At 41.2% G+C, this 24,356-nt stretch overlaps 1 protein-coding gene across 1 annotated transcript in view; it reads right to left on the bottom strand.

Moving 5' to 3' along the window:
• The window catches only part of IQCK (IQ motif containing K), an 86,230-nt gene that overhangs the window by 48,567 nt on the left and 13,307 nt on the right, over nucleotides 1–24,356 (bottom strand). Inside the window, exons 5-6 of the mRNA XM_077773341.1 lie at nucleotides 6,977–7,029; nucleotides 6,763–6,840 (exon numbers count right to left, since the gene is read on the bottom strand). Coding sequence (XP_077629467.1) covers nucleotides 6,763–6,840; nucleotides 6,977–7,029 — 131 coding nt within the window. The remainder of the gene's footprint in view (nucleotides 1–6,762; nucleotides 6,841–6,976; nucleotides 7,030–24,356) is intronic.

Raw genomic sequence — 24,356 nt, 5'->3', positions numbered from 1 at the left:
CAAACTGAGGGCTGATGGGGTGGGGGGAGGGGGGGGTGATGGGCATGGAGGAGGGCACTTGTGGGGATGGGCACTGGGTGTTATATGGAAACCAACTTGACAATAAACTATAAAAAAAAAAAAAGACCCCCTAGGCCCAGTCTAGACTTTTCACTTAACATTAGCTTTGCTAGTCTTTAGCCCTGATTTTACCCAACCATCTGTTTTCTCCACCCCCTTTCCAGGGTTGCAGAGGGTTACTGGCGATAATCACATAAGCAGGCTGTTTATATGCACCACAAATTCAGGCCATCAGCTGGGCCATCCCTATTTATCCCTAGTTGATTCCCTACCAATTTCACCATAGCAGCTGCTGCACACCCCCTTCCCTCCCCTACAAGCCTCCAGAACCTGCCTGGGCCTCCCTCCCAGCAGATGCCTCTACACCTACATGAACAATCAGAATGACAGGACCCACAGTCAACTTGCTCAGTTTTTTCCCTTCACCCCAAATTTCCTCTCACTTGTAGTTCTGGTCTCAGAGGAAGACATACAGCTTCTTATACCTAATATTTGTAGAAATATACACAGAGAAGTCTCTGAAAAGAAGTTCACTAAAATGTCAACAATAGTTACATCTGAGAGGCAGGCTCTTAGGGGATTTGTACCTTTTTCATTTTACTTTTATTTTTTTCTCTAAGCATGTATCATTTTGGCAAAACCCATAATACCATTTCAAAATATCAGTGATTCCCCAAGAAAATGTAGGTGATCACTACTAGTGAGGGAATTCCAATTTTCCCATATTCTCCATTACTCTTTGAGGTAGGCGGAAAAATGGCACCCAAACATGAAAGGATCATAATTCCTATAACCTACATTATGTTACAATGGTACATTTTGCAGAATTGATTAAATTAAAGGCCTTGAGATGGGGAGAATATTCTGAATTATCTGGGTGAGCCAATGTAATCACAGAAGTACGTAACAGTTAAAAAGGGAGGCAAAAGACAGTAAGAGAGATGTGACTAAGGAGAAAGGATCAGAGATATACCACGTTGCGGGCTCTGAAGATGGAGGTAGCAGCAGCCTCTGGAAGTTGCAAAAGGCAAGAATATGTGTTCTCCCTTAGAAAGAACACATTTTCCTACAGGAAAGAATGGAGCCCTGCCCACACCTTGATTTTAGCCCAGGGATACCCATGTCAGGCTTCGGATTTCCAGAACTGTAAGATAATAACTTTTGCATTGGCTAAAAATTTGTGGTAATTTGTTATAGCAGCAATAGAAAACTAGTATCCCTACTCCCTCCCCACTGAACAACTCAACATAAAACCTAAATGGAAACAATGATTTGCTTTGCAGACAAGACAAGCCGTGGTTACCAATGCCGACCACATGACTCAGAGTACGTGCCTCCTTCACTGAACCCCTGGAACCAAGTCTGGGGCACTCCAAAGTTCAGCTGTAGCCCATTGTGGCTCAGTCTGTATTTTGACATGGGAATCTTGATTCCAAAATCAATGTTTCTCTACAGACGCCATTTCTGAGTTTCAGGCCAGTGTTTCCAATAGAGATGTACTAGAGGTGCCTCAATCTCCATATGCCCAAGACAGAAATCCTCATCTTTACCTCTGAGCCTGATTTTCCAGCCAGGACTCTTTGGTTCTATCTTGGGCCTCCATCTGCCCAGCAAATCTCACCTTTTCAGGCACATTTCTTCACTCCCAAATTCATCCATTCACTGGACCCATCCCAGGGCCCTTCTTCCATTCCTGTTGTCCCAGTTCAAGACCTTAGGGATGTAATCAGGTGGTCCCAGAACTCTTGGGAGTTATCTTGCCAAAGCAGCCTGCTCACAGTATGCCTCTGCTCAAAATCTTTTAATACTCTCTTGTGCTTATGGAATAATGCCCAAACTTCAAGGTTTTACGGAAAAACAAAATCCACCCCGACTCCCTTCCAGCCTTATCTCCTATCCCACCCTGTATCTCGGCATGCTCTATGAGTCAGCTATGCTGGTTTCCTGTGCCTGGAGCAAGTCCTGCCTCCTCCCACCTTCCTGACTTTGACACTGAGTACCGTTTTCTGCTGTATCTCTCGTCCTAAGTCCACAGTGTCCTCTGATGGCAACGTAGCCACTAGAAAGGCACATGTTACTCCGGACTAGGCCTGTTCATGATTTCATTTGTAGGTGTATCATTTTGCTGCATCTCCATAATCATCACATTTCATTAACGAGGAGATGGAGACCTAGAGAGTGACCTGAAGTGGTGATTTAAAAATACGTCTGCATATGGGGCACCTGGTTGGCTCAGTTAGTTAAGCATCCAACTTCCGCTCAGGTCATAATCTCACAGTTCTTGAGTTCGAGCCCCATGTCGGGCTCTGTGCTGACATCTCAGAGCCTGGAGCTTGCTTCAGATTCTGTGTCTCCCTCTCTCTCTGCCCCAACCCCTGCCTGCGCTCTGTTTCTCTCTGTCTCTCAAAAATGAATAAAGGTTAAAAAACAAGTTTAAAATATGTCCTCATGTGGTTTGATACTTCTTCTTTCAAAAGGTGGAGCCTAATCACACTCCCTTTGAATGTGGTACTTGAGCTGGACTGAGTGACTCACTTCTAATGAATAGAATGTGGTGGAAGTGCAGGTGTTTGGCTTCCCAAGTTGGGTCACAAAAGGCACTGCAGCTTCCTTCTTGGTCTTGAGTCTCTCACCCTGAAAGAGGCCAGTTACCACGTGGTGAGGACACTCAAGCTGTGCATGGAAAGCCCATGTGGAGAAAAATGGAGGCCTTCAGCTGCCACCGTGTGGGTAAGCCAACTTGAAAGTGGCTCCTGTAGGCTCAGTCATGTCTTCAGAAGACTATAGCCCCTGTGACGTCTTGTCAGTAGCCTGTGAAAGACCTTGAACCAGAACCACCCAGCTGAGCTGTACCTCAATTCCTGATCCACAGACACTGTGGATTATAAGTGTTTATTGTTTCAGGCCACTAAGTGTTGGGGTAATTTGTTATATGGTAATAGAAGCTAAAAACACTTACCCAGGTCATATGGCTAGTAAGCTGGTAGAGTAGAGAATTGAGCACTGGTTTGTCTGTCCCCAGAACTCATGCTCTTAACCTCAGCCCAGAACTGCCGGAAGTGGTAGTTTATATTTTGCTTCCTTTAGAAAACTTTGACAAAGTCTTCCCTCAAAATTCATCTTCCTCCAATCTGTACCCTTAAGCCCTACTCAAAACACCCATTTATTTTGCCCTCAACAATCCCCATATTTGCCTAAGTCCTACCTTACTTCACTTACAACTTCCCAGCTCCTTTAAACTTTAGGACCTACATCTTAATGTTGTCACTAAGATTAAATGAGATAATAACGTATAAAAGTGCTTAGCAGAGGAATGGTGAAATTATACTATTTACTACCTCAAGTATACTTTTTATTAATAGTATAACATAATTATTTATGTAAACACAGCATTTCTTCTGCTCTATGGGTGAGGGCTAAACTCTGGCTGTATATTAGAATCACCCAGGAAGTTATTACAAACAAACAAACATACATACAAACAAACAAACAAACCAATACACAGGCCATTCCCTGAATTAAGAGGTCTGATTTGATAGGTCTTGGGGGAAGCCAGGCAACAACCCCCTCCGCCCCCGCAGATGACATTAAGGTGCAGACAGGGTAGAAAAACACTGGACTGGGTCAGAGGTTCTCAACCCAAGGCTATCTTGTCTCTCCACTCTGCTTGATCCCTCATGCCCCTGATATTTGCTAGTGTCTGGAGAAATTCTTGATGGTGATGGCTTTAGGGAGGTGCTATTGGCATCTAGTGGGTGGAGGCCATAGAAGCTGCTGAACATTCCACAATGCACAGGCCAGCCTAACATCAGATAATAATTATCTGGCGCTAAATGTCGATACTGCTAAGTTTCATAAAACCTGGATTAGATGTTGTTTCCAGCTCCTGCTCTTGTTCTCTTTAAGAACATTGGTTCTTACTTACCTCTCTGACTCTTCTGGTATCTTTGAGAAGGATATAGGACCTGAGTCCTTTCCTCTCACGACCAAATCTGGACACCAACCAGCTTGGCCAGTGCCCTGGGTTGGCTCCAGGCCTGTCAGGAGGGTCTGTGAACAGTCTTGTGCTTCCCCACTTCCCTTTAGTGCTTTAGCATCTGTATTATAACACCCACTACAGAAACTATAGTTAATTGTAAATATGTCTCTCTTACTACCAAAGCCAAGCCATATTTTATTCATCTCTATTTATTCCATAATACCAGGCTCTGTGCATTGTACTTGGTAGGTGTTCAATAAAATACTTATTGCATCAAAGTAGATTAATATAATTTAAAGTTTTATCATGCTTCTTGGCATCTCTTTGAAAGGTTTTAGAAATAGAAAATACAAATGCCAGTTAGGGAGAAAGCTCTTGCATTTCTGTTCTTGTGGTGTTAAAGTCAAATGGTCACTTTTGCTACTTCTCAGGGTATTTATATGAGTTGCCAGAGGAAGTTAGCACCCATTTTAAATTAAGATATATTTAAAAAATTTTTAATCTTCATTTTTGAGAGAGAGAGAGAGAGATAGACAGAATGTGAGTGAAGGAGGAGCAGAGAGAGGAGACACAGACTCTGAAGCAGGCTCCAGGCTCTGAGCTATCAGCACAGAGCCTGATATGGGGCTCAAACCCACAAGCCATGAGATGATGACCTGAGCCAAAGTCAGACACTTAACTGACTGAGCCATCCAGGCGCCCCATAAGATATTTTTATAATAAATGACAAGGGATTTGAGAGGATGCTTAGAGAAGTTCTCATATCTTTAAGATTCTTTTTCATTGGCTATTAGAAGTGGGAAAATGTTTCATTTTCAAGGCAAAGCAATAACTTGGAGAATGATATTCTTCTATTTATTAATCATTTATACTCAATACATTATGGGCCTTCCATTTTCATAGTGGGCAAAATTAGGCACAGGTTGGAAGCTAAAAAAATCCAGGGTTTTCCAATTATCATTCATTCTCCTTTCACTGTGTAGCTAGTCTCAGATTTTTATTTTATTTTTTTAATGTTTATTATTTTTGAAGGAGAGAGAGAGCACAAGCAGGGGAGGGGCAGAGAGACAGGGAGACAGAATCTGAAGCGGACTCTAGGCTCTGGATCTGTCAGCACAGAGCTCGACACAGGGCTGGAACCCACAAGCCATGAGATCATGACCTGAGCTGAAGTCAGATGCTTGGCCAACTGAGCCACCCAGGCACCCCTGATTTTCGAAAAGCTGATAATGGGGTGCCTGGCTGGCTCAGTTGGTGCAGCATATGACTCTTCGTTTCAGGGTTGTGAGTTCAAGTCCTATGTTGGGTGCAGAGATTACTTTTTAAAAAATCTTAAAAAAAAACAAAAAACCTGGGGTATATTTAATTCTCCAAGTTAAGAAAGTCAGTCAAGAATCTATTCAACTATTCTCAAGAAGGGCATATCTAAGGAAAAAAGTGATATTCAAGGGCTAAAGGTCTAATTTAAGGTCTTTCATTCCATTTAATAGGAGATTTCACAAGCTTTGCTTAATTTTCTAATGCCTTGGTTTCCTTACATTGTTCTCACAAAGGGTTGGCATGAAAACATTTCAAAGCAAGAAGTTAAATACACATAATTTTCTCTAAACTGAATTTTCTTCCACCTATGACCTAAAATAGTGGACAACTGCTTAAATGTCATCTTTCAAGTGAGATCCTTCCTGACCACCCTATGCAAAATTAAGCCCCTTTAATATTCTGTATTCCCCCATCTCTGCTTTCTTTTTCCCTATAGCACTTCCTTGTTCATTGTCTGTCATCCCCCACTAAGATATAAATTCCATAAAGGCAAGGAAGGTGCTTTACCTCCAGCACCTAGAATGATGTTTGGCACATCGCAGTACTCAGCAAGTACTTATTGTATGAATGGGTGAATTATGCCAATCTAGAGACGCTATTATATGGAAATCTAGAAATATACTATAACACCATCAAAGGCAGGAATTAGATGTGATTGAATCAACAAGGCTAGATCTCAAAAGCATGTATTTGAAATCAAACAAAAGTTGCAAAATAACACATACAATTCCTCATCTGCAAAATAAGGCTAGTAATGGCATTGTTATCAGGATCAAGTTAGTTCATTAGTGTTAAATGCTACAATGAACAATGATACAAGCACTCAATAAATGTTACTTGCCATCATCATCATTACATTGATGAGAAATCACTCACAGCAATTAGTACAATTAATTTTATATGATATAATCTAATTTTATATAGTTAACCAATTTTAAGAGCTCTGGAAGGACTATAAACTGATTACTTTTGTGAAGAAAGAAGAACTCAGATTGGAATGATGATCAAAGAGAATTTAAAGTTTATGTTATGTTCTAATGTTTTGAATGTAGAATTGATCTATATAAGTAAAATTAATATTTAGAAAAGTTTAGTCCTATTTCTTGAGACATAATAACCTTGAGAGGGGACAGGGAGAAAGAGTGAGGAGAGAATAGAGAGATGAATTACTTAGGATAAGAATTTTTAAATTTTCTACTGTATTTCTGAAGTGCTTCTAGAATAATCACTACATGGATAGGATGTTCTTAGCCTGGACTGAAAATAGCTAGAGACAAGAGTCGCAAATATAACTGACCTGGAGTCCTGGATGGATTACATGAGTTAGCTGGACTGGAGAAAACTATCATTAACATAATCTTAAAATAGGAATAAATTATTTTAGGTCCTGTGTTGGTACTTACTGATGCTTCAGCCACTGCTCCACAAATGGAATGGAGAAGAATTCTGTGAAAGACTCCCCTGTCCTCTTTGGATTTTGACTGGTAACGATGCCATATGTTTGATTGACAAGAAAACAATAAGCAAAAATTCAAGTCAGTTGTTGCTATTCTGCTTGCAAATGAACACTGCTGAATCCTTAGGGTCACTGAATATTCAAACACACGCAAAACTTACTTGTATAGCCACTCGGTCAGAAAATCACAGGCAATGAACTTGGTTCTTTTTCTCTAAAGGGAAAAGAAAGAAGAGAGAATTAAATTATACTCTTTGTCCACATGTCTGAGTAGGACAAAAGAAGAGAGGTTAATTGATTTTTTGTGTTAGATGAAATATGCATGAGTCCTTTATAAAGTTTATAAGTACATCAACAAACAATAACTTGGGGCGATGTAAAGAATTCTGAAGACATTTCTCCAGTCATCTTTGTTTGTTTTTTGTTTTTAATTTTTTAAATGTTTGTTTATTTTTGAGAGAGAGACAGAGTGCAAGGAGGGGAGAGGCAGAGATTGAGGGCAACACAGAATCTGAAGCAGGCTCCAGGCTCTAAACTGTCAGCACAGAGGCCGACATGGCACTCGAATCCACGAACTGTGAGATCATGCCCAAGCCGAAGTCAGACACTTTACTGACTAAGACACCCAGCTGCCCCTCCTCCAGTCATCTTTGGACAAGCACATTTTCTGATGGCAGGGACTAATGAAGGATAGTGCACATAGTAGGAGGCTTACTACATGCTTTTGGAACTGTCACAGAAGGGTTTTATTTAAATCTGGACCTTGATTCTGAGTAACTGTACTTACTGTTTTCCCTCAGTCCACCTGAACCTTCACAATACCACTACTTCAGTCTGGGTACCATCTTGCAATGTGGAAGCCAAGCATGCAGGTGCCGTTGGCCAGTTTGGCTGACCCTGCCACTTGTCCACCCAAGCCACTCTCTATTCCATCCTTATTAACAGAAACCTGATTGACAATCAGCCCACAGTTGAAAACAACAACAACAACAACAACAACAACAGTATTTTCCATTCTCCCATGTAGCAAGGGAGGGACAGTCATGACATGGTTCTGCCCTGTGAGATAGAAATGAACATGTCCTATGGCTTCCTGAAAAAGTTCTGCTTTCTTAATTTCTGCTGCCCTTCTTCCGTGAAGTTTCCTTCTACTTCTTTTGGTCTGGAACACAGAGGTGTGGCTGGAAGTGGAGCAGCACTTTTCAACCATGAGGTCAAAAGCCACAGGCTGAGGATGGTGGATCAGGAGGTTAGAAGAAGCCTGGGCCATTGATGACTTCCTTAACTCTCTGCACCAGCTGAGGCCTGAACTACTCTGAACATCTTGATATGTAAGGGGAACTAAATGCTTTGGTTTATTACCATTGTTCTCGACTTTTCATTACATGCCAGTGAATGCAGTCCCTAAGAGACAGATAGATAGCCAGTAAACCACAAGGGAAAGAACGTCCTAGGTGCTGGGGGAGAAGGCTTGATAAGAAGGCAACTGGGTTGAACACCAGATATCTGTCTTTTGGACCTACTGAAAGTCTCTTGTAACTGAAACAGAACCAGTCAACTACTTTAAGACAACCACTATGGAAACTGGGAGGTAGAGGGTTGCTGCCACTCTTTTTAAGATAACAGAAGCTGAGAACCAAGTAAGTCTAGAGGTGTTGGTTGCCATGTGAAAAGATCCTTCCCAAGAATGAAGGCAACACAGAGTCTGCTGGAAATTCCCTCTTTTCCCCTCAGGTGTACACCTCTCTCATCCCGTTCTGTGCCTTAGGAGGCTGATTTTATGGTTCACTTCAACCAGGATCCCAACCAGTGGGAGGTACCAGCAGGAGATCCGAGACAGGGAGGAAAGAAAGACAGGGTGTAGTGGATTGAACTGTGTGTCCCCCTCGACTCAAATTCATATGTTGAAGTCCTAAGTCCCAGTACTTCAGAATCTGACTGTATTTGGAAATAGGATCATTACAAATATAATTAGTTGAGTCCAGCCACTCCTGAAGGACACAGGAGTAAAAAGAATGAATAAATTTGGGGTAATATTAGCAAGGAAGAAGGGAGATGCTATTGGCTAGACCATCAATGGCAGTTCTAACAACATTGTACTAGGCCCTGGATCCTGCTATACCCAAAGCCCAAATCCCCTGGCCCTTTCAGGTACATAAGCCAATATGTTCTTTTCTTTCTTTCTTTTTTTTTAATGCTTATTTATTTTTTCAGAGATGGAGAGAGAGAGAGAGAGACGGAGATAGAGCACAAGCGGGGTAGGGGCAGGAGAGAGGGAGACACAGAATCCAAAGCAGGCTCCAGGCACTGAACTGTCAACATAGAGCCTGACACAGCCTTGAACTCACAGACCATGAGATTATAACCTGAGCTGAAGTCAGATGCTTAACCGACTGAGCCACCCAGGCACCCCTATTCTTTGTTTGGTTAAGCCAGTTTGCATTGGGTTGTTTATTGCTTACAACAGGAAGAGTTTTAACTCTTATTCCTTTCTTCTCCAATCAGCTAACCCCCACTTGTCCTTTTAGATGCCTCCAGGAAGACTTTCTGACCATTCTCACCCTCTTCAGGTTATAGTAGGCTTCCCAGACCTGAATCCACAGTTCCGCATTTGCCACTCTGTCATAGCACCTCAGACATAACCATAATATAACCACTGGCCCACATGCCTATCTCCCCCACTGAACTATAAACTTCCTGAGGACAGGGCACAGTCTCTTTTCTTTATATTCTTAGTGCTTAATTGGGTGCCTTGCATGGTGTAGGTAATCAACAGGTGATGAATAAAGGAATGAATGAATTCACCATTCAACTCTCAAACATCAAAGCAAGAAAGAGCTTATTTACAAAAATTCTGACATCTTTTTTAAAAGTTTATTTATTTATTTTGAGAGTGCATGCAAATGGGGGAGGGGCAGAGAGAAAGGGAGAAAAAGAGAATCCGAAGCAGGCCTCTCACTGTTAGTGCAGAGTCCGATGTGGGGCTGGACCTCACAAATGGTGAGATCATGACCTGAGCTGAAGTCAGACACTTAACCTACTGAGCCCCAAGATTTCTGACTTTTAAAACTAGGGATTGCTAATATAATTCTGGATAGTTTCTCTTCATTTTCTTCTCATAATATTTTACCAGGAAAATTTTCCTTTTTTTTTTCTTTTCTTCCCCCCTTCACTTAAAAATAGCCAACTCAGCTTTATAATCTTAGATAAGGCTGAAAAAAAAAAAAAAAAAGACTTGCAAAATTGATTCTTACCAAAAAGGAAAGTGCTGCTTAAGATTTTTTACTGAAAGCTTTATTATAGCTGTTAGTCCATAAAATAGAGCAGTGTCCGAGTTGCTGGAGATTGTTTGCAGTCTTTTACCTCCTTGCTGATAGCCTTTTATTAAAAAATTGAAACACTACTGGCCAGGGTAATAAAATTAAATGTACTGGAGCATATAACGGGGCTTTCTAAGTCTGCCTTGCAAGAGCAGGGTTGCCTTCAAAAAGCCATCTTTAACCCAACTAAGAAAATACTTGTACAACAATGCAAATATGTATCTAGCATGAATTGCCATAAAATAATTTAAACAATTCAGTGATTGTAAGATGGCAGTGTCTCTCTTTTCCCTGTCCTACAAAAGATGCATTGTTCCCTTGGCATTTACCGCAGTGTTTGGTGGTAAAGATTCCTTCTACCAAGGGAATGCAGCTTGACTTACTCTATTAAATAGACTTTTAAAATAGCCCAATGGTCTGATGTATAAAGGTCATGCAGACAGATTTAATCACTTTTGATGCAAAGAAATAAAATGGAAGAAATTGTGTTTTCCTTCTGTTCTGGGCAAGTGTGGACGTGCCGTGCATACTCAGACACATGGAACAGTGGGGATATTGTTCAGCTGTTGTTTAGTTTAAAAATTATCTGCCGGGGAGCTGAAAGAGAGAAGGGAGGGCAAATGAAAAGTTGTGGTGAGTGAAGAGATAAGAGAGGAAGTAATAGAGAGAAAAATTAAAGAGTGAAATTAAGAAAGTGTGGGCACCCAGGGTTTACGTAATGCGGACAAACACACTGCATTCGTGACTGTTAAAAGGTGAGTGTGTGTAAGTTTCAGCAAGCAGAGGAAATAGCTAAGACCACCTCAAGGTTAAAAAGCAATTTTTAAAAATCCAGAATTAAAAGGAAAAAGACTAAATGCCAAAGGATAAGACATCATCATGTCATCATGAGTCTGAAGCTTACATTAAAACACATCCAAAAACAAGGTAGATGGATAGACTGATGGGCTGATGGATTGGTGGACAGATATGTAACCAAGCAAATAAAGCAAAATGGTAAATGTAGAATCTAAGTGGTAAATAGATGGATGTTCCCTCTGAAATTCTTCCCTCGTTCTATACACCGGAAAATTTTTGTAATAAAATTTGGGAGTGGAGAACATCATTATAAAAGATTGAAACCCCATAGAGAGAAAAGGCAGATGTTAGAGTTTTACCTAGACAGTTCTTTGTCCTAATGTTCAGGTTGGGTACATATATAAGAGGCAGATCAGAGGTGCAGAATTGGAAAGAGACACTAGCATTGGAACGTCACTAAATCTGCATCAGGCAATGAATGTAATTCCATCCCAGAAAGGTCAAAAGCACACGCTGTGAGATTAGTGCACTGACGTATGGCTTGCTATGGCATTGTGTTTGTTGAGACTCTTCGGGTTTGCAAGGTTTAGAAATCTGTTCGGGTTACTTTGGTTACTGGGAATTTTTTACAAATCAGTTTAGGATAGATTTTGCTGCAGCAAACAACACCTGAATCTGAGAAACTTGNGTTCGGGTTACTTTGGTTACTGGGAATTTTTTACAAATCAGTTTAGGATAGATTTTGCTGCAGCAAACAACAATCTGAGAAACTTATATCATCAATGGTTTATTTCTCACTCATGTTATGTGAACATTTCAATCAGCTATAGCTCCCTGCTCCATGGTGTCTTTACTCTGGGATTCAGGCTGACGAGCTTCTGCTAAAATATCACTAGTTATCACAGTAAGTGAAAAGGATATGGTGAACCCTGCTTTGTCTCTTATGGAAATGCCATATGTCATGTTCACATTTTGCTTTGACCAAAGCAGTCACATGGTAAAGCCTCCCTTAGGGACAGGCCACAAATATATTAAAAAAAAATTTTTTTTAACGTTTTATTTATTGTTGAGAGAGAGATAGAGACAGCACGAGCAGGGGAGGGTCAGAGAGAGAGGGAGACACAGAATCTGAAGCAGGCTTCAGGCTCTGAGCTAGCTGTCAGCACAGAGCTCAAAGCGGGGCCCGAACCCATGAACCGTGAGATCATGACCTAAGCTGAAGTCAGACACTGAACCAACCGAGCCACCCAGGTGCCCCAGGCCATAAATATTTTTGAACACGAATATATTCTAGCACATGGGATTAGTGTAAAGGCAGGAGTGGAAGGAATATGGGAATTCCTCTGACTGGGGGCAAGTCTCAGGGAGAAATGGACCAGTGTCCATGGCTGTTCAGGGCACAGGCCTGGGTAACCACAGGAGCCTCATCTCCTGTGTAGCTTTGTGGTTCAACAACAGTTCTGGTTCTCAATCTATGTGGGACTCAGTCTTTTGGCATTGCTACTCCCTAGAAGCAAGAATCTTATTGGACTGATAAGATACTACTCAGGATGGGCCATTCCTGTTGCACAGAGCAATTGTGTCAGATCATTTCCATAGCCACTTGGCATCCTCAAGAGGCTGCCCATAGGGTGTGACACTTATTCCTGGCTCAAGCACTTGTAGCCAGGATGATGGGGACATGGACAAAGCAGGGACAGAGGGCTGAAGTTAAGGCTGTGAGTATGACATGCACTTAGAATGTCATAGTCTCCTTTCCCACACAGCTTTTCTCTACAATAAACTTCCAGACGCCCAAGACCCACCCCCAAGACATGACAAAAGTGATAACTGACGCTAGAAATGAGCACACACTTGGAATATAGCCAGATGCCAAAATACTTATCACAGCAAACTTCAAACAGAAGTTATATTTTTCTCCACTGCATTAGAATTTCATTAAAGAAAAACAACACTTCTCAAAAGAACTTAAAAATATGCACTAATAACACAAAGTATAGACCAAGACTTTCAACGTGGGCCACGTGCTCACTTCTAAAAGTGTTCTGAAGTAAAAGGAGTAACGCTAAAATAATTCTACCACACCTTTCCTGTGACTATTTTTTCCACTCCTTAGAAAAGTTTTTCAAACAAAAGCTGATGGTATTTCTAATTCTCTTATTGGTCAAGGCCAGGAAACAGAATTTCTTCCTTCACTGACCACAGCCCTTATACTTTTTAAAAGATATTTGGGTATTTTATTTAAAAAATTAAAAAACTACAATCAATTACTGTAAGATGGCACAGGACTCTAAGAAGAAATAGATTTGTTTTACGGAATTATTCATAGTAGCAAATTTTACTGTCATGAGATCATCAAATGACTTACCAGGAGTTAGAAATAGTTTCCTGATACTAACTTTTGTTTACAATACTCTTCATTGTAATGGAATTTGATGAGCAACCAAAGCAAAAGGGAAAATTTTATGCTGCGTGGGATAGGATAGGAAAAGAGGCAGAAAGTCTTATCACCTCCATCCAGACCCTGCATTTAATCCATATTTAAAGCTGAGATAAGATTTATTTTCAGGCATCATTTAGTCATGCAAAAACCTCCTGATTTCTTTCCAAATTATGCACAGTGCCCTGTCCGGTTTGGCCCTATTCAGTAAACATTTACTGAGGACCTACTATGTACCACGCTTCTGTTAAACAAGAGATAAAGAAATGAGTAAGCTGTGGCCCCACTATGGTTATTAATTCAACATCCAGAGGCCAACCAGCTGGAGGTTGCTGTGATGAATATGGAGGATTAACCCCATTTCCAGCTCCAGGTGTGAATCTCGATTAGGCAGTCCAGATAATCCCACCCTGCCACCTAGACCTAAACCTGGTCCACGTTTATTTATCTTGGCCCAAGAGATTCACTGAATGAAGAATGGGTGCATAATCAATTTTAGACTGATAAGGTATGAGGGGAGATGTGCTGGGGTTTCTGGGATATCATTTTTTTTCCTTTTCTTTTTTTTTTTAATGTTTATTTATTTTGAGAGAGACAGATAGAGTGCAAGTGGGGGAGGGGCAGAGAAAGAGAGAGACACAGAATCCAAAGCAGGCTCTAGGCTCTGAGCCATCAGCACAGAGCTTGACCTAGGGCTCGAACTCATGAGCTGTGAGATCATGACCTGAGCTGAAGTCAGATGCTCAACTGACTTAGCCACTCAGGCGACCCTACTTCTGCTTCTCTTACTGATGTTGACCATTCTTTCCTGGTTTTTGTAGTTACCAGGGGAAGAGCCTAGGCCAGGGACAGTATCTATTTTGCCACTCTAAGGGAAGCCAGCCTGAGGATAAAACCAACTTTGCAAGAGGCCAACCAGAGAGGCAGAAGAGAACCAAGTCCTCGGTTATATCACTGAGTTCTGAATCAAACCTATCCTGAAATCTTCCTTTTCTACCTCAGCACTTTCTAGTTTCCTGAACCAAAGAATCCCCTTCATTATTTAAGCCAGTTTCCTGATATTTGCAGCATAACGAGTCCTAAGCAAGATAGCTGCCCACTATCCCTTCTGCCTTCTTTTGGTAACAGCACCTTGAATTCCTTCCGGGGATCAGCCCTTCCCCAATTCTAAAGCTATGTGCCCTGGGTTAGAGATCCTTCCCTTTGCCCAACAGCCCACTGCCTACTAAATTCCCCTAGTTCCAAGGATTGCTTCCAAAGTAGGTCACTGACCTGAGTCAGTTCAATTAGATACTCAGGGACAGACTTTCTCTTTCTCAGGCATGCTTGAGCCTACGAGACATAGGTTAGCGTCACAAGGTGGGGACTATTTGAGGGTAGAGCCAAGACAGAGAAAACTGTATTAAGAGATGGAGAGGGAACCGAGTCATGAAGACATCATCTGGACCTCCAGATCAAGCTGTGGAAGATTTCCCATGGGAGAGACATACATAAACAAACAAACAAACAAACAAACAAACAAACAAACCTTTTTCCTGACGTCAGTTTGAATGGGGTTTTCTGTCACGTGAGAGAGTCATCTAGCAGATATGGGACTGGCGAGTTCTGCATACTTAACACATCCAGCTGAAACAAACTCTTTTGAGTTCATACTACTTTTTACTGCTGACAATATAAACCTTTTATCAAAAATTGCTTACAGCAAAAATTACTGACTTACTTATTAACCAAAATATTTTCAGAGCTGCACTGTAAAGAATTTTCAAGTGAAATTTACAACACAACCACTAAGCCAGCTCTATTTAATCTATCTGTCCAATTACTATCTCATTAAGTTCTCATCTTTTTGTTCCAATTAAGCTAATCCAAAGGCATGGCTAGATGTCAGCAGATCACCAAGAATATGGAGCAAACTGTAATGTCTAATCTTTCTGATGATATTTATGTGTCTCCAACTTAATTTGCCACCAGAATACAACCCAATTCATGACAGAATAGGAATGGTATTGGACTTTTAATCAACCTTCAGTTTAAGAAAAATGCTGAAGTTCTATCTTAACAATTGCCTAGTTGATTTCCTTTTCCGTCCTCCAAATCGCATAGACTCTGGGCTGCCCAGGGGTCCCAGGGAAGGCAGCTATAACTATAAACAGAAGATCAGGAAAGTCAATGTCAACAAAGATTCAGCAAGGAACAGGCAGTCTTCATGAAAATTCTACCTCCATTAAAAGTCCTGTCTTGGTATCAAAATTATTTGCAACCTAACTTCACAGTCATGCCTCCAAGAGATCAAGAGATCTGGAGCACTCCCTTCAAGGCCTGCCCTCTGCTCGGGGAAGATGGAAAAATCAGTCAGGGCCTGTGCAAAAGGAAACTTCTGGCAAAGGCTCTGATGATCAGGCCTGTCTTGATCGATCTCACTATCACTGCCTGAAACTGGATTTATTCTTTTCTTCGCTTTCAACCTGGATACATGTCTCTTCTCTGTTTTCTCACTTACTGCCAGCTGCCTCTCCTCCTGAATCCATCCTTCAAGTATAATCCTGAATGATAATGGCTACCCCCTATTGAATACTCACCCTGTGCTAAGAGCCATACACACAACATCTTAATCCTCTCAAAAACCCTGGTGAGGTGGGTACCTCCCCATTTAACAGACAGGAAAACTGAGACCCTTAGAGTTTTAGAGTTTAAGGAAATTTCCCAGGTGCCCAGAGTTAGCAAAAGTTGGAGGAGGAAGGGCATCTAGATGGCTCAGTTGGTTAAGTGTCCAACTTTGGCTCAGGTCATGATCTCACAGTCTGTGAGTTTGAGCCCTGTGTCGGGCTCTGTGCTGACAGCTCAGAGCCTAGAGCCTGCTTCAGACTCTGTGTCTTCCTCTCTCTTTGTCCCTCCAGTCTTGCTCGCTCTTTCTCTCTCTCTCTCTTAAAAAATGAACATTAAAAAAAATTTTTTTTAAGTTGGAGGAGGGGATTCAAGCCCATCTGTTCGACTCCAGCACCCCTACCTTACCTTTCCTCACTATATTCTGTCAGAGCCCTCCATATGTCTGAGTCTAACCTCTCAGCAGTCTCTAACTCCCCCACATGGCCAGTCTCAACCCACCTCTTCCTTACATACTGCCCTCATTCTTAGTTTTCCATTCTGGACGTAAGGAACATTTTACCAATACAATTCTGTTCTTACTTCATTGCTACTTTTCACTGTAGCTGTGCCAGTCACTGAATTGAACTCTTTGAATGCATTATCTTATTTAAACTCTCTTGTTATGAATAATAATATTATATATATAATTTATTATTATTATTATTATTTCCATTTCATGGAGGAGGATGCTGAGGCTTAGAAGGTTAAAATACAANNNTACAATGGCCAGTGCTAGAAAGGTCCAAAGCCACATATCTAGAAAAAGGTAAAACTGGGTCCTAAATTCAGGTGAGCACAGCTCCAAATTCTACACTTAATCATTAAGCTTCCCTTATACTTCCTCCCACATAATTGGGGTGGTTCTAGGATTTCAGAACAGGGGTTGGCAAACTTTCTTAAAGGGCCAGGTATAAATATTACACTTGTGTTATAACTATTCAACTTGGCTATAGTGAAAGAGTGCAAAAGTGTCCATAGACAAAATCTAAAGGAATGGATATGGCTGTGTTCCAATAAAATTTCAAAAAGTTACAAAAAGAGGCAGCTAGGTCTACAGGCCATAATTTGCAGACCTCTGCTTTAGACCATTATCAATCACTGATAGATTATATTCCGTGCAGAAGAATGGAAAAATTCATAGTACTTGATTTCTGACACATAAATTTGATTTCAAGAAAGCTCAGTTTCACCCATTTCCTGGATAACCCTTTTATTATTCTAAGGGATTAACAGTTTAAACATCTTTTGGCTCTGGAATTAGTGTATGTCTTTGGTTTTCTTGTTCCTAAACAACCAAGAGGGCTGATAACTTATTTTAAAGGTAGGTTCTTTTAAAAAAGAATCAATTGAACCTTATTTTCATGTTTTTAAATGGCCTCCAATCCTTCAGACATTAATTCAGACATTAATTCTCAAGAGAATTTTTGGATACTTGCAGTCTTCCTTTCTTTTTTGGTCACTATGGTTGTGATTCTAGCAGCTTCTTCAGCATTGGAAGACTCTTAATAGCGCATTCTCAAGTTCTGAGCTCACCATATTACTTCTAAGAGTTATCTTTATATTTTTTACACATACTTATTACTTTATAAAGGAGCTAGTATTTTTAGAATGATGAGGAGAGTCCATTCTTGGCCATATGTAATACCCAGAAATTAGTAACAAGGATACCACCTTCCATTTATTCAAGCAACAAATGGTCACTCAGCAGGGACCATGGGGAGTAACAACATTCCTTTTACAGACTTGCTATTTTCTAGGCATCATGTTAATCATGTTAACAACAGTTAATGTGCACTGACTGTTTTCTCTGTGCCTGGCAATCTTTTAAATTTTACTGAACTCATTTTATCCTCATGACAACTACATATTATTAGGTTACTGTTCTTATTATTCCCATTTTACATATTAGGAAACAGGGGCACAGAAAGGTTAAATACCTTGCCCAAAGTCGCTTACTAGTAGATTGTTAGAATCAGAATTTAAAGCCAGCTGGACTCCAGAGCTTGCTCTTTCACACATTACTTCGGTTAATCCTGTTCATAATCCCACCAGTGGTTTACAAATGAGGAGAGGAGGGAGTCGCAGACAAGTAGCTTCCCTGAACCCACTCAGCTAGAGCCAGAAGTCAAACCTGCCACCTGCTGCCAAATCCATACTATTTCTAATACAGTATGAGGTGAATTGCCAAAAGGGCCACCATTCTTCACTCCTCCCTGGATCCACAGCCTTTGCAATGTAGCTTTATAGCTCTTCTCATCAAGAGGTGGAGTCTCTTTTCTTACTTCTTGGATCCGAGCTGCCCTTGTGACTTGCTTTGGCCAACATAATGCTGTGAAAGTAGCAATGTGCCAGTTCCAAACCTCATCAGGCTCAAGAGGCCTTGAGAACTTCTACTTGAACCCTCGCACCCCTGCCCAGCTATCGTGTGAACAATTCAGGGTTAATCTGATGGAAGGTGAGAGACCAAGTTGAACAGAGATGATGCATCCCAGCTAAGGCCATCCTAGACCAACAAGTACTCAGCCCGCTCACAGACACACAAATGGCCCCAGCCAAGACAGAAGAACCTCCCAGCTGAGCCCAGCCCAACTGCTGTCTTGCAGGAGACTGAACTAAATAAACTTGTTTTATGCCACTAACTTTTGAGGTAGTGTGTTATGTAGCAAAAAGCCAACAGATGCCTTGTATAATAAGTGAAATGCAATTCACAGCCAAATGGTAATGCTCTCCCTATTTAGCAGATAGTCAAGACTGCTACGATGACAGCCCCCTGGCATAGAGCCATGCCCCTGAAAGCAAGAGGATACAGCTTCAGAGCAGAAAAGGAAAATCCTGTCACAAAGCCATTGCCCTTTATTTTGTAAGACAGCCATGAGGTCACCCTCAGGTCAGAGCCTGTTGACTTTCTTTTTAAAGCCTTGTCTTTTGAGGATGACTTTGATTTTTTGGAAACAAAAGCAACTCCTAGCCAAGCTTGGGAATGAAGTGATCAATGCTGCCATTGTTAAAAAGAAGAAAGAAAAGAAGCATGACTATAAAGTTATAATAAGATTTTCTTGCATGGTTTACAAACTGGATCAGACAGCAATCCCAAGAGCCTCAAAGGGAAGTATTTTCAGCACTCACAACCTTCCTGGCATACAGCAGTCCCTCCCTTATCCACAGAAGACAGGTTCCCAGACCCCAGTGGATGCCTGAAACTACTGAGAGTACCAAACCCTGCGTGTAGCATGTTTTCCCTGTATATACAAACCTATGATAAATTTAATTTCTAAATTAGGCACAGTAAGATAACAAAAATTTCAACAGTATGTTTTTATAAGTTTATTTACTTATTTCGAGAGAGACAGAGAAAGCAAGCTGGGGAGGGGAGAGATAGGGAGAGAAAGAATCCCAAGCAGGCTATGCACTGTCAGCACAGAGCCTGAGGCAGGGCTCTAACTCACGAACCATGAGATCATGACCTGTGCCGAAACCAAGAGTTGGATGCTTAACTAACTGAGCCACCCAGGCATCCCATGGGTACTTCTTGAGCATCTGTTTCCTTATCCACAAAACAGGGACAATAAAACCACCCATTCAAAGGGTTACTGTGATGACTAAGTAAGATCACAATGTGAAATAATGCCTACCATATAGAAAGTACTTTATAAATGACTGCCATCAATCACTTGATTAATCACTTATAAGGTAACTGTTTGGTAATGGTAGATGATTAAGAAATAGCCCCTAACTTGGAGCCATATTTCATATTTAGGTACTAACTTCGAAAATGTGAAATTGGGATCTGCTATCTGAACCCACTTAAATGCTGTGACATTCAATCAAACATAACAAGATCAGGTAAAAACCCAGCTTCCTCTACTGAAAATCTACCCAAGCAATAAAGATGAATTACTGATACATGTGCAACATAGATGAACCTCACAAACACTGTACTGAATGAAATAAGCCAGATGCAAAAGACCATATTATGTGCTTCTAGTTATAGGAAATGTTCAGGAAAGGTAAATCTATGGAGATAAAAAGTAGATTAGTTGTTTTCTGGAGGTAGGGGTGGAAATGAAGACTGACCAGATATAGTCACTAGAGATTTGCGGTGGGGTGGGGAGGGGCCGGGTTACGGAAATGTTCTAAAATTAGATTGTGGTGATGGCTGCACAACTCTGTAAATTTGGTCCAGTTAAAATGAGCGATTTTTTTAAAATCCTTTTTTTAGGGGCACCTGGGTGCCTCATTTGGCTGAGTGTCTGACTCTTGATTTTGGCTAAAGTCATGATCTTGCAGTAGTGGGATTGAGCCCTGCATCCATCCGGCTCTGAGCTGACAGCATGGAGCCTGCTTGGGATTCTCTCTTTCCCTCTCCCTCTGCCCCTCTCCCCTACTCACACTCACTCTCTCTTAAATAAATAAACTTAAAAAATTTTACTTATAATTACCCGAGCCTAGAACCTAACCCCATTTAACATACAAACACAGGTGGGCTCTTTTTCTCATGGTTTTAATATATATTGATTTTTCGAGGAAAGCAACTACTGTCTATACTGAGGGAAAACTGTACTTTGTTCTGTTCAAAAACCTAAGAGTTTCTCACCATTTCAGAAAAATCCCAACACCATGGGCAATATGACTTACAGTATCTGAATGATTGATATATCATGTGTGATTCAATCAGCCTTTTGTAGCTATCATATTCTTGGTGATTCTATGTGTATGTACAAGCAAGTGACTACTCATATCTTCTAGCACAGTTTTACCTGAGCTTTAAAATATTTAAAAATATTACTTATGTTATAAATGGTTTCCATTTTCTTTCTCTTTCATGCTATAGTCTGCTATAGTATAAACAGCCACTATACATACATATATATACTTGAAATCATTGCATAGATAGATGCAATAGATTACTATGCTAATGAACACTTAATTAATCATGCATGCTAGGTCCTTGCCCCTTTGCAATGTGACTTTGCTAATTTTTCTAGTGAGAGTCTATTTCCCACCTACTTATGGGTTGAATTGCTTTGACCAACAGAATGTGGGAGAAGGGAGGCTGTTGGAGTTCCAGAGCCTCAGCCTTACACTTCTTCCTTTGCCCTCTTGGACACTGCCAGGAACCACCAGGTTGTAAAGGAGCAGGCCTGGCCTGCTGGACGATGAGAGCCATGAGCAGGAGAACTGAAGTGCTTAGCCAACACCAGCACTGAGACCCCAGCCATGTGCCTGACACCAGCTTGCTGGGACCTCCCAGCCCAGCCCAGTCACCTGCTGAAAGCAGTCACATGAGTGAGTCAAAGTGAGACCAAAAGAAGAACAGTCAGTCCACAGAAATATTAAATCATTGTTTTAAGATGTGAAGTTTCCAGGTAGTTTATTATATGACAGCACACATAGTAGGGGCACCCAGGTGGCTCAGTTGGTTAAGCATCCAACTCTTGATTTTGACTCAGGTCATCATCTCATGGTTTGTGAGTTTGCACCCCGCATCAGGCTCTGCAATGAGTGTGGAGCCTGCTTGGGATTCTCTCTCTTCTCTCTCTCTGCCCCTCTCTAGCTTACATGCACTCTCTCTTTCTCTTTCTCACAAAACTAAGCATTTTCTTTTAAGATATGGAAATGGCTCTTTACAATGTGACAAGGAGGCATTGGGCCCAACAGCACAGAGAACCACTGTGCTGATGAGTCCCCACTGCTCCTAAAATAAAACCCATACTCTTTACTGGCCTACATATGTGGCCACTGTACAATGGGCATATTACCTCCTATCTCATTAGCTTGCTCTGCTCCCACCATACTGGCCTCCTTTTTGTCCCTGGAATAGGTGACTGAATTTGGCAGTACTGGGTTGTTAAGAAAGCTTAAGAAGAGTTGTACTGGAGGAAAAGATGGAGGTGAGGTGATTTACTCAGTGTGTCAGTGAAAATGGAAAAGAAAGAAAATCACCTAGATTGGGGGGGGGTGGAGGGGTAAGGTCAAACATATGGGTTTGAAAATGTTATTTATTTAGAACATTTTTTATAATTACAATAGCAATTGACACTTATTTTCAATTTTTCAAATATTATCAAAATACTAGAACATAATATAAGAGAGCAAAGGCCTTCAAATTTGCATCTCTCCCCAGCTTACATGTGATTTTCACTTATTGGCTGACAGGTTTAGACACTATCATTTACCTTTGGCTTGGTCTATGTACTGTGCATGTCAGTATACACACAGGAAATGCCTGTACACTATGGTCAATTCACAGATATAATTCCACCAACTATTTGTACAAAGTAATCCTTTCCCATTCTTTATCTTTCACAGAATATGTTTAACACTGTATAAGATACTGCTAGCACCCAGCTATTTTCATGGCGACACTAAAAGGTCCATATACTTTCTTAATAGAATGTCACTTTAGTGTCCTACAGGTGTCACCTACATCTTCTCTAGGACCTTTTTACACTTAGTTGAAAACAATTATCTGGAAAAAGAGTAAATAAATCTATTCCACTTGCTAAACTCATCTTAGGACATGTACAGGTTTTTATCTAATCCTAAGGCTCAGATAATTACTGCAGTTCATTCACTTAAGGTTTAGACTCCCAATTTTATCTCCAAAAAGTCAGGACTAGAGAAATAAAGCTGAATTTTGATCTGGGCACTTAAAAGATTAAAATATGAGGGCATCTGGTGGCTCATTTGTTTGGGCATCCAACTCTTGATTTTGGCTCAGACCGTGATCTCATAGTTCATGGGATTGAGCTCCACATTGGGCTCTACGCTGATGGCGTGGAGCCTGCTTCGGATTCTCTTTCTCCCTCTCCCTCTCTCTCTCTGCCTCTCCCCCACTCATGTGTGTGTGTGTGCTCTCTCTCCCTCTCTCTCTCAAAATAAATGAACATTAAAAAAACCAAAAGATTATAATATCTAATGATGGACAAACTGTTTGATTAGGATCTTTATGAAATTCACCAGAGTTCGATTCATAATATTTAAAATGATACATATAAAGGAATTGAATTTTGAATTGATCAAAATCAAAGTCATCAAATTTACACAACTTGTGTGGGGCAGAGTGAGCCTAGAGGCAAAGTCGGCCTGATTCTGGAGGCTGGGTTCTATAGCACTGGATGATGTACCATAGACTTCCTAATTTGTGTGTGTGTGTGTGTGTGTGTGTGTGTGTGTATGTTTACTTGGCCAAGTGCTCTATGGCATAGTAGTTAGGTGTCGCTGATGGTTGTGTCTCTCTCTCTCTCTCTCTCTCTCTCTCTCGGAGGGTCACAGTACTCACGAGGCCAATCTAAATAAAGGATCCTGCCCCGTGAGGTCTGCATGAGGCCTGGTCTGGGTCACTGACTGCCCCAGATCTGCCTCATTTCCCACTGCTCTTCTCCACAGCTTCCAGACCTATCTTTTGTATCAGAATCTGGCCTGTGCTTTTGGTAAACCATTGGACTGATCACCAGCATGGTCTGGTGGTCAAACTCCTCGACTCAGGAAGTAAACTGCTTGGCTTGAATCTTGGCTCTACTGCTAAGTAGTCATTCCCTTGAGCTTGCTGATTAATCTTTAAGATGGCAATAAGGGCACACTGGGTGGCTCAGTTGGTTGAGCGTCCAACTTCGGCTCCGGTCACGATCTCCCAGTCTGTGAGTTCAAGGCCTGTGTCGGGCTCTGTGCTCAGAGCCTGGAGCCTGCTTTGGATTCTGTGTCTCCCTCTCTCTCTGCCCTTCTCCTGCTCATGCTCTGTGTCTCTGTCTCTCAAAAATAAACAAACATAAAAATAAAAAAAAAGAGCATCCACACTGGAGCGCTGCTGGGAAGATGAAACTTTCTGCAGATAAAATGCTAAGAACAATGTCTGGTACAAAGTAAAGGCCCTAAAGTGCTAGTAACTACTATTCTTCATTTCCAGCTTTTTGTTCATCTCCCTGGCTCTCCATCAGCTAGGAGGCCCCTTCAATTTTAGAGGAGTGGCTCCTTATTCGGCCCTAGCTCTAGGGGCAGCCTCCCTTCAGTCTACCTTCCTTCAGAGCCAGTAAACTCAAGCACTGCAGGTACAGTTAGTAACTTATCTCTTGGATATAATAGCTAGGGCAAACTGACAAGTGCTCCCATAACTTAACTGCTATCTTAAAAGTTGGCCCTCACTTTTGAGGAACCATATTAATTCATTCATCCAACAAATATTTAGTGATTCCCTACCACATCCTGGGCACTGCTGGAACTACATCATAGAACAAAATGGAAAATAATGAAAGCAAAGGAACATAACTATAAGTCAGCATTTTACGGGCAAAATACAAATCAGCAATTATTTCTGGAGCGACCTAATATGAATGCTGT

The sequence above is a fragment of the Crocuta crocuta genome, unplaced genomic scaffold (genome assembly GCF_008692635.1).
Source record: "Crocuta crocuta isolate KB4526 unplaced genomic scaffold, BGI_CrCroc_1.0 scaffold16, whole genome shotgun sequence".
Lineage (NCBI taxonomy): Eukaryota > Metazoa > Chordata > Mammalia > Carnivora > Hyaenidae > Crocuta > Crocuta crocuta.
Note: the sequence above shows the minus strand (reverse complement) of the source record. Positions and strands in the feature narration are given on the sequence as shown.